The sequence below is a fragment of the Leptonychotes weddellii genome, chromosome 9, assembly GCF_054177405.1.
Source record: "Leptonychotes weddellii isolate Sample4059 chromosome 9, ASM5417740v2, whole genome shotgun sequence".
Lineage (NCBI taxonomy): Eukaryota > Metazoa > Chordata > Mammalia > Carnivora > Phocidae > Leptonychotes > Leptonychotes weddellii.
In genome coordinates, this window is record NC_138377.1 from 24,867,690 (window position 1) to 24,878,668 (window position 10,979).

Here is a 10,979-nt window from a genome sequence, read left to right on the forward strand (position 1 = left end):
TAAAAAAAAAAAAAAAAACTTTAAGAAAAAATAAAATAAAATAAAATCCTCTTGGGGCGCCTGGGTGACAGTCAGTCAAGCATCTGACTCTTGATTTCAGCTCAGGTCGTGGGACTGAGTCTGGCATCAGGCTCTAGGCTCTGGGCTCTGGGCTCTGTGGCGAGTCTACTTGAGATTCTCTCCCTCTCTCCTTGCCCCTCCCCACCGCTCACAACGGTCTCTCTCTCTCTCTCTGTAGAACAGGTAGATAAATCTTTTAAAAATATAAAAATAAAAAAATAAAATCCTCTTTTCCCACTGTCTCATCTTCAACTGGTAATATCACAAACTATACAATCTCTTTTCAAAAAACAAAGTACATAAACATAAGCACATACACATATAACTTTGCCTATCATTTGCAAGTTTCAAGAACATCCTAGGTCAGGATCTCTAGACCCCAGATTAATAACTTGATCTTGAGCCAGCAACCAAGATATATCAGAATATCAGGGAGGGAACAAAAGATGTATGGTGCTAGAGGGTTAGGGGTACAAGGAGGTGCTTATAAGATTTTTGAGAAGCACAGCTTCTAACACATAGTAGCATTCCATAAATATCTGTTAAAGTAATGAATATTAAAATTTGGAAAAAAACACCTATTTACCTTGTAATATAGTCTAAGAAAAGTAAAGGTTAATGAAATCTTAGATAAAGGTACTAACAGGAAAGAGTTTCTCAATTAGGAGGTTATACTCACCTGGGAGTAAACTTAATTTACAATATTTAGTACAATTTTGTAGGAATTTTTATTATGAAGTTATGTTTGCCATCATAAATTCAAATAACATAAAAGTATATTAAGTAGCAGACAAATGATATTGATAAACAACAGAAGCAAGTTCTACCTTTAGCTTCCCTTCTTTAAACCACTGACTCAGCTGTAGAATGCCAGACTCAAATTTGTCCTTATAGTTCAACACCAGAAATCTTTCTCTGTAGTGGGGAAGAAAAGGATAATGATCAGAGACTATGGAGGGTGGAACAGTCCAAAACCAAATCATTCCAGAACTCTAATATCTGTTAATCTTTCAAACATTAGGACTTAATCACACAGAGTCTGGTCAGATACAGTTTTAGGTGCAGTTACAGGTTTAAGTATAGTGAACTTCTATTGTTTTGTCTGGCCAGCATCCAGAACTCTGTTTGGTAATTAGCAATGTGATTTAACTTTGTGGGTAGTATCCTTTCCTCACCCATCTGTGACCAAAGCCAGGCCAGTCTGAGCCAGTATCAGCTTTGGGACTTAACAAAACCGAGAGGAGAGAGCTGTTCTCTTTTTGCTTGGGTTGCTAACCTGGTATAAGACAAGAGATAACAATCATCCTCTTGCTGTGCTGCAAAAGAGCCTGCGAGGGAACAGAGCCAACCCAAAAGAAAGCACAGCCCAGAGGTAGAGAAAAACTGAGTAGCGATGCCACTACGCAAACCTTTTATCCAGCCAAATCTAAGTCAATACTAACACCGGACTTCTCAGAAACACGAGCCAATAAATTTCCTTTGTACTTAAGCCAATGTGAGTTGAGTTTCTATCATTTGGGGAAAAAAAGACTTGCAAAAGACTGATAGAACAGATGCATTTTTAGAAAGTTTTCTGCCAGGGCACTAGTTGACAAAAACCTAAATATTGAACTGGCTTAAAATGTATATTTTCAAGTTTTATTTAATAAGGGAAAGTTATAGGGGCGCTTGGATGGCTCAGATGGTTGAGTGTCTGACTCCTGATTGAGGCTCAGGTCATCATCTCAGGGTCATAAGATCAAGCCCAGCAGTGTGCTCCACGCTCAGCTCATCGGGGAGTCTGCTTCTCTCCCCCTTCTCTCTCTGCCCCTCCCCTCTGTGTGAGTACAAGTGTGCTCTCTCGCTCTCTGAAATACATAAATCTTTTTTAAAAATAAAGAAAAATTATATATGAAGAACATACATTTTATATACATCCATGATCTTTAAACTCATGAACCTGGTAATAAGGGGAAAAGGGTAGACCATACCTTGTGATGTTTCTTTCTTTTTGGATTGCTTCTACAGCAGGGGGTAGTGGAGGAGGATAAGGCACATCTTTGTTGTACTGAGAAATCTGACCACACAGGATGATATGGCTGTTCTGATTCATCTGTTCAGAGAAAATTGATTATTATACCCTAAAATATATGCCTTACCTATGTTTACTGATTTTATGGCGGCTTCAATGAAAGCCTCCTTGATTATTATCTTTAATCAATTGGTGCCAATTAACTGATTTTGCTTTGCAGATTTACACCTTATATGTTTTTGAGAGTTTTAGTTAACTAGGAAACAAGTCCCCTCCAAAGGAACATAGAGGTAAGTGAGAGTTCGGCAATGTGCAAAAGAATTACACTGGTGTTGCCATTGCTGCTACCGTCAGTAGTAGCCGTAAAGTCTTTTCTTGGATTTAAATAACCTCAACTGCGAATAATTTTACATATAGTAAAGGACAATGCAGTGTTAATAGCTAACATTCATATTTTATAACCTTGTCAATAAAAATATGTAAATATCTGTAATCTATGAAAACCCTTTCCCTACCCGAAGTTAGAGGCCATGGCTGTGAGTTAGTTGATAGGGAATTAGGGTCAAAACTTCACCATTTGAACAATACGACTGTAATTTTTTTTTTTTACAGATTTTATTTTTAAGTAATCTCTACACCCAGCATGGGGCTAGAACACACAACCCTGAGATCAAGAGTTCCATGCCTGACCAACCAAGCCAGCCAGGCACCACTACAACTGTAATTTTTGACAAAAATAAATTGCAGGTAAAAAATATAATATTGCTAGCAAAGAACTGAAACTGATGCTCATGTGCAAATCTGTAAGCAAATGGAAGTAGGTGTCAGCAAGCTTTTCGGTATCATCTAATTACAATACTGATCATTACGTTATTTCTCACAATAAACCCTAGAATTTTACAGTTTTTTTTCTCAGTATCAAGTAAAAAGATAGCACATCAAATAAAACATAGTATTCAAATTTATAACAAACAAATCGGCACACAACCTGACTTATCACTGCATCACTGATGTCACCACCAACATTGTCAAAGTAAACATCCACTCCAGCTGGGCATAATTCACGGAGCTGTTCTGCCACATTCCCCTTTTTATAATTAACTGCAGCATCAAAGCCTAGTTCTGAGGTCAGAAAGAGGCACTTCTCCTGTGTTCCACAAATTCCCACCACTCTGGAACAGCCCATCAAATGGCCAATCTAGGGGGGAAATTTTTAAAAATTAAACAATTTTCTGTTGCCACATTTAAGTGTAAAAATGTGAAAGCATACAAGATATTACAAGTATATGAGAGTATTCATCACAATTAGGTTTGATTACAGAGCTGTTGGCTTAAACTAACTTGAAACCAAAAGAATTGAGACCAGATATAATGTCACTCCTAAAAAAATGAAGACTGACTAACATAGACTTAGTTTTTAAATCACACAATTTAAAGCTGATTTCATAAAAGGAATAGTCAGACTCAAAACATCACTATCTTGCAGTTCAATATTTTTCAGGCCTCTGAGGAACTAAAAATCACCACTATGATAAAATGTTTTGTTTCAAAAAAAAAAGAAAAAAAATGTTTTGTTTCAATGGTTTTCACACTATAAAGGCTGTTATTCATAAAACAACTTACTTTAAAATTCTATCATAAGGGGCGCCTGGGTGGCTCAGTTGTTAAGCATCTGCCTTCAGCTCAGGTCATGATCCCAGGGTCCTGGGATCGAGCCCCACATCGGGCTCCCTGCTCCGCGGGAAGCCTGCTTCTCCCTCTCCCACTCCCCCTGCTTGTGTTCCCTCTCTCACTGTATCTCTCTCTGTCAAATAAATAAAATCTTTAAAAAATAAATAAATAAATAAAATAAAATTCTATTATAACCCTTACTATATTTCTAGAACCCAGTAAGTGCCCTCTTAGTTGAAGATTCTTTTCAAAAATATGAGTTTGCCTTTTAAGTCATGAATTCCAGATAGGTACTCTATGAGCTTCTTCCTTATATTGATTAAAGCAATGCTCTAGCATTTACCATATCTATTTTTGGTTAACAGAGAACAAGATACAGAAATCTATGTTTTTCATGTTGTTATGAAGAGAGTCTAAGCACGTAATAACATCATTTCTACCCGAAATGTGTAAAACAACATTATAAATTTGTTCAATTTTCTATTTTAAATTATATACATGTATCCAGAAATTTGATTATGACCACTTTTTTAGAAAATCAAATAATTCTCAGAAATTTTACCTGCCCGGCCAAGGATCCACAAGCACCAGCAGCTCCACTAACAACCATTGTCTGATTAGATCCACCAGTTATATGACCTTTTTCCTGTATCCCAATCAAGGAAGTCAAACCAGGCATACCTATAGCTCCAAGAAAGTATGAAAGGTTCCCATCCACAAGTTGTGGGTCTACCTAAAATAAAATATATAACTTTAAAAAATAATACTAGGAATTCCTGTTTTAAGTCAACAAGGTAGAAACAACCTGTTATGGACTGTTGTATCCCCCCCAAATTCTTATGTTGATGACCTATCCCTTAATGTAACTATATTTGGAGAAAGGGTCTTTATGGAGATAATTAAGGTTAAATAAAGTCGTAAGGAAGGGGCCTAATCCAGCAGGACTTGTTTCCTGATGAGAAGAGGAAGAGACACCAGAGCTCTTTCTCTGCATGTGCACAAACAAAAGGCTGAATGCCCCGTGAGGACACAGCAAAAAGGCAGCCAACTGCAAGCCAGAAAGAGAGCCTTCACTACAAACCAAATTTTCCAGCACCTAGATCTCAGAGTTTTAGCCTCCAGAACTGTGAGAAAATAAATTTCTGTGGTTTAAGCCACCAGTCTATGGTATTTTGTAATGGCATTCCAAGCAGACTAATAAACAACCCAATATGGTTTCTAGAACAGTGAGCCATTCTTCAATCTTGCTAAAATTCCATAATTTACTTGTACAAAGTAAAAAAGAAATGAATATTACTTCTCTTTATAGTAAAAAAAAAACAAAAACTTTAAAGAATTCCCACATGAGGGGTGCCTGGGTGGCTCAGTCGGTTAAGCATCTGCCTTAGGCTCAGGTCATGATCCCAGGATCCTGGGACTGAGCCCTGCATTGGGCTCCCTGCTCAGCGGAATGCCTGTTTCTCCCTCTCCCTCTGCTGCTGCCCCTGCTTGTGAGCTCACTCTCTCTCTCTCTTTGTGTCAAATAAATAAAATCTAAAAAAAAAAAAAAAGAATTCCCACATGAAACACACTAACCATTCTTTCTTGTCAATGCCCCAAGTACATAAAAAGAGAAGAAATATTTAAGGGGAAAACACTAGGCAGAGTTGGAAGGTTTTAAAATCTCTGAGCAATTCCAAAGTAAACATTTATCCATATAAAAATCAGCTCAAACCCTACTGATGCTTAAAGTGTACCATAAAAATATAAGGAAAGTGTGATACATTTCTTTTAGTTTAATTACAGAGTAAAATGAGGGCTCTCTCAACTTTTTAGTATTTAGCATTGATGTTTATATGTTTACCAGGCCCTATCAATAATTAATTATACTTCTATATTCTCTCTGTTTTCTTTTTTCCTTTTTTTCTTATTAACATATAATGTATTATTTGTTTCAGGGGTATAGGTCTGTGATTCATCAGCCTTACACAATTCACAGCGCTCACCATAGCACATACCCTCTCTCTGTATCTGTTTTCTTATCTGTAAAGTTAGGAGGAATTGGATCAAGAGAAATGGTATGGAAAGACTCGCTACCATAAAAATTTTATAATAATTTTTTAAGAAATTGAATATTTTGGTAAAAACTTAATAAACCACCAAAAGTAATTAAGATTCACCATCTTAATTTGATTTGTACTTAAACTGTCATAAATAAAATGGCAGTTTGTATTCAGCAGTCTTAAACAGCTATCAGTTAAATCTAGTATGTACATAAAGGTAATTGAGATATTAAAGTCAACAATATTTAGAAAGGTCCACACAGAAATATTTCATGTAGGTAATAGTTATTTATTAGTAAAGCCAATATAAAAACATTGAAAGATATGTTTGTGTTAGCAAATATCCTTTCTCCATCCCTTTTGAATTCCTCTTCCTCATTTCTAATACCTGTGCCTAAAGCCTTTTAAGCTCTCCCCAACTGCTCCATTTCCCACCATAGCACAATGACAGGGAAAACCAGAACCTGCTGCATATTTCTTTTTCACTTCCTGGCTAAGAAATTTCTAGTTAAATATATTTTACTAGTACCATTAAGTTGAAAATTATTGTATAACGTCTGCCACATATCATTTGCATCTTGTCACCTTTAACTGATAAGAACTTGTAATAATAAAAAGTACTAAGGGCACCTGGGTGGCTCAGTTGGTTAAGCGTCTACCTTCAGCTTGGGTCATGGTCCCACGGTCCTGGGATCGAGCCCCATGTGGGGCTCCCTACTCAGTGGGGAGCTTGCTTCTCCCTCTCCCTCTCCCTGTGCCCCTCCCCCGCTCCCACTCGTGCTCTCCCTCTCTCAAATTAATTTTAAAAATTAAAAAATCTGGGCGCCTGGGTGGCTCAGTTGGTTAAGCAACTGCCTTCAGCTCAGGTCATGATCCCAGGGTCCTGGGATCGAGTCCCACATCGGGCTCCCTGCTCTGCGGGGAGCCTGCTTCTCCCTCTCCCACACCCCCTGCTTGTGTTCCCTCTCTCGCTGTGTCTCTCTGTCAAATAAATAAATAAAATCTTAAAAAAAAAAAAAAAATTAAAAAATCTTTAAAAAAAGTACTAAAATTTTATAAAACTTTTAAGAAAGTCTTAGTCATATTTCTCATAGCATCTAATTTCCACACTTATTTGTGAGAGAGCTACTATTTTCATCTTGCACATGAGGAAACTAAGGGTCAAAGGCATAAAGTAACTTCCCTGATGAAATATATTAGGTTGAATTACATGAAGCTGCCAGGTTTTATAGGTCAAAACAGACAAATATTGGTAATTTCACATGATTCAAGTAGTAGCAGAAACTGAACTCAGGACTTTGAAAGAAAAAGTAATTTCAAGAACAAACCAAATGCATTTCTTAAGTCAAATGGCAATTTCTCAGGAAACTTTAAAGCACACAACTCTAAGGGGCCTTCTGGTTGTTGGCATAAAATATTTTTTGATGCTTACAATTCAGGTTTTATTTTATATATGCAAAATTTGAGAAATAAACACAGAAAACACCACCATCCACTAATAATCTTTTTTTTTTTTAAAGATTTTATTTATTTATTTGAGAGAGAGAGAATGAGAGCGAGCGAGTACATGAGAGGGGGGAGGGTCAGAGGGAGAAGCAGACTCCCCGCCGAGCAGGGAGCCCGATGCGGGACTCGATCCAGGGACTCCAGGATCATGACCTGAGCTGAAGGCAGTCGCTTAACCAACTGAGCCACCCAGGTGCCCCATCCACTAATAATCTTAAGAGCTGTCATATATAGTTAGGCCCACAGTGCAAAAGAAACAAAGGTTTTCCACATTTTGGAAGCTATCTAAAAGAAAATATATGCTTTTATTATTTTTCCCTGATAACAAACTGAATGCCAAATTCACAAAGTAAAAATTAATGGGGGAGGGGGGAATCCAAATATTGTATATTATACATCACCTTTTCAAGGCTATTTCCATCCAGAATAACCTTGGTTTGCCAGGGCCAATATAAAGAAATCACAAAATCGCCTTTGGTAAAATTTATGTGTTTGCTTTCTTCTACAATCCCAATACCTCCACCATCAACCACTTGAGACAATTGCCAAGCTCTTATATAATCAGTACCAGTGTCTTCATTCATTCTGCAACGCTAAAAAAGAAAAATGTTGATTAGAATAATTCTGCCTGATAATACTGGCCAGTTTATTAATTTACCTGGTGACTAAAAGAAAGGTATATAGTCAGTAATGTTAAATAAAGTCTTAGTCAAACAAATCATATTTATCTTAAATTCTATCTTCCTTTCAGTTATTTTTTATCCTGAAAAAAAGATGTATACCCTCTCTAATCAGTAAAGAAGTACAATTAGAAAGGTCCACAACTTTGTGAACAGACTAAAAACCACTGAATTGTACACTTTATTTTTTTTAAGTTTATTTATTTATCTACTTATTTTTAGTCATCTCTACACCCATCATGGGGCTTGAACTCATGACCCCAGGATCAAGAGTCGCATGCTCTTCTGACTGAGCCAGCCAGGCGCCCCCCTTAATTGTACACTTTAAATGTATAAACTGTATGACAGATGAATTATATTTCAATAAAGCTGTTAAAATTTTTAAACAATTAAAGAAATGTAAGTACTAATACATTACACTAGCAAAAATAATACAAAATACTGTGTCAATGGCTTCAATGGATTGTGGCAAATTACCTACACTTACATGTTGCTATTACGAAACTGTACATTTTTTATAGAAAACAAACTGGCAACATATAAACCATAATACTACTCATTTCTATTGGCCTAGCGATTCTGCTTCCTCAATGAAAATAACCCAAGAAGAAATGAAACTATTTTTACACAGTTGTTCATCACAATTTCAGGCCAAGCATTACATCATACCCCCTAACCTTAGGTGGATGTTCTCTTTATTCTATGAAGACAAAATATCACAATGGCACCACACCTTTCCACAGGACTAGAGCTAAAGATATCTCTGGGAAGCAATCAAGGCTTTCTTCTTCTCTGTGGCTCACTCTTGCCCACTCATGAAGGCCAAGATGTAGAGGCCCACAGTGTGGTCCAGGAGATAGAAAAGATAGAAGGCTACTTGATTAAGGGGCCCCATGTGGTATAGTTTTCACCAGGGAAAAGGACCAAACAGGGAATTGTGGCAGAAGCTTCTATGACAATACACTTCTGCTAGTGTGCCCCTCCCAAGTATTCTTAGAAAGCAAGAGTAACAGCCACTGAATACTGCCAGACCAAGGACCTGACCCTCTTTCTCTTCTTTTTTAAGGTAATTTATTTTTATTTTTTAAAGTAATCTCTACACCCAGTGTGGGGCTCGAACTAACAACCGTGACATCAAGAGTAGTCACATGCTCTACTAGGACCTGACTCTTAAACAAGGCTAACAGAAAAAACAGGAACAAGTAATTCTCCATGGGTGAGCAAATGATGTCAACACAATAGAATATTATATAACCACCAAAATAATGATATTTGGACTGGTTTTTCATATGAAAGTATGTACATAAAGTCACTTAAATATCAAAGTAGTATATATACATTAAATACAACCATGTAAAATACTGTGTACACATGGTGATTAAAATTAATTATGATCTTGCTTAATAAGGGCAGGAAGTAATGATGCCAGCTGTCAGCACAGTAAGAGTAAGAACTAATAAATGGATTTGGAAATTTGAAAAAAAAAATAAATAAAATAAAATTAGTTATGAATTTGGATATATTATTTTTTTAAGAACAATGTCTAGTAAAAGCAATCAAAATTATTTTCTTTTCTCCTTCAATACTTAATAAACACCATGCTAGTGACTGGAAATATAGTGATAAATAAGACCTCTGTCTCCGTAAGTTTACTCTTTATTAGGGAAGACAGACATCTAGTAACTACACAGATAATTCTTCATTACAACTGGGATAAATGCTATAGATCAAGGTGCTGTTTTGAGAAAATTTAACAGAGAGAGGACTAGTCTGAGGAATCAAGGTAATTTACCAAAGCAAATCCTTTTAATGCAGGCTTTGAGGGAATAACAGGAGTTGGCCACGTAATGGGAGAGGCGTGGGAGGAAGACAGAAGGACAGCATGTATGAAGGCCTGTTTTAATTCGTACTCGGGATTTTTAGTCAGGTATAGTAAAACAACAGACACGGAGACAACTGCCTTGAAGGAAGAGTTTATTACTTACAATTCCCAAGAGGAGGAGCCCTGTGTGGTAACACAGGGAAGCACCAGAGTTAGTCAGGAAGAAAAAGCAGCAACAGGAGAGCATGGCCCAGAGTCTTTTTTTTTTTTTTTTAAAGATTTTATTTATTTATTTGACAGAGAGAGACAGCGAGAGAGGGGAACACAAGCAGGGGGAGGGGAGAGGGAGAAGCAGGCTTCCCGCTGAGCAGAGAGCCCAATGCGGGGCTCAATCTCAGGACCCCGGGATCATGACCTGAGCCAAAGGCAGATGCTTAACGACTGAGCCACCCAGGCGCCCCTGGCCCAGAGTCTTTACTGTGGTTTCAGGGGGAAGAAACGGGCAAGACAGGGTAGGCAAACTTGAGTAAGTTTAGGATTAGACAGTTTGAATACTTTCCGTGGGCTCTGGCTTATAGGAGTGGTCCCTAGTTGTCTGGCACCTGGCCCTTTGGTGATGTGGGGCACAGAAAATATTGGGTTGGTGTGTGAGAATTAGATGAAGGAGGTGGTTGGTATGTTCCAGGCAAGATGTTTGTTATCTCTAAAAATATGCTGGTAGGGGCAGTCTCTCCAGGATTAGGGAGACCCCTAAGATATGAAAGCATTAAAAAATACAGAAAAGGAAAAACAGGGCTAATATAAGGCTTGAGCAAAAAGGGCCACTGGTGTGTTACACACAATAAGAGGCCCAGTGTGGCCAGGGTACAAGAGGAAGAAGTAAAGTAGGGTATGGTAAGGCTGGGCAGGCAAACAGGTCCCAGACTATGTAGCATCTTTTTTTTTTCATCAGCAAGTATTTATTTATTCTATGAGTACAGTGTTATGGTAGATCTTGTTAACAACTGACCTAACATTTCATTAGGCTATTTTATTTTTTTAATTTTATTTTATTATGTTAATCACCATACATTACATCATTAGTTTTTGATGTAGTGTTCCACGATTCACTGTTTGCGTATAACACCCAGTGCTCCATTCAATACGTGCCCTCTTTAATACCTATCACCAGGCTAACCCATCCCCCC

The 10,979-nt window shown here is 37.4% G+C and overlaps 1 protein-coding gene across 3 annotated transcripts in view; it reads right to left on the reverse strand.

Moving 5' to 3' along the window:
• The window catches only part of PTGR2 (prostaglandin reductase 2), a 28,562-nt gene that overhangs the window by 4,190 nt on the left and 13,393 nt on the right, over positions 1 to 10,979 (reverse strand). For all 3 annotated transcript variants that reach the window (XM_006730945.3, XM_031025553.2, XM_081830266.1), the window contains 5 exons: positions 7,692 to 7,883; positions 4,305 to 4,475; positions 3,060 to 3,269; positions 2,031 to 2,152; positions 888 to 975 (listed from right to left, as the gene is read on the reverse strand). In XM_006730945.3, coding sequence (XP_006731008.2) covers positions 888 to 975; positions 2,031 to 2,152; positions 3,060 to 3,269; positions 4,305 to 4,475; positions 7,692 to 7,883 — 783 coding nt within the window. The remainder of the gene's footprint in view (positions 1 to 887; positions 976 to 2,030; positions 2,153 to 3,059; positions 3,270 to 4,304; positions 4,476 to 7,691; positions 7,884 to 10,979) is intronic.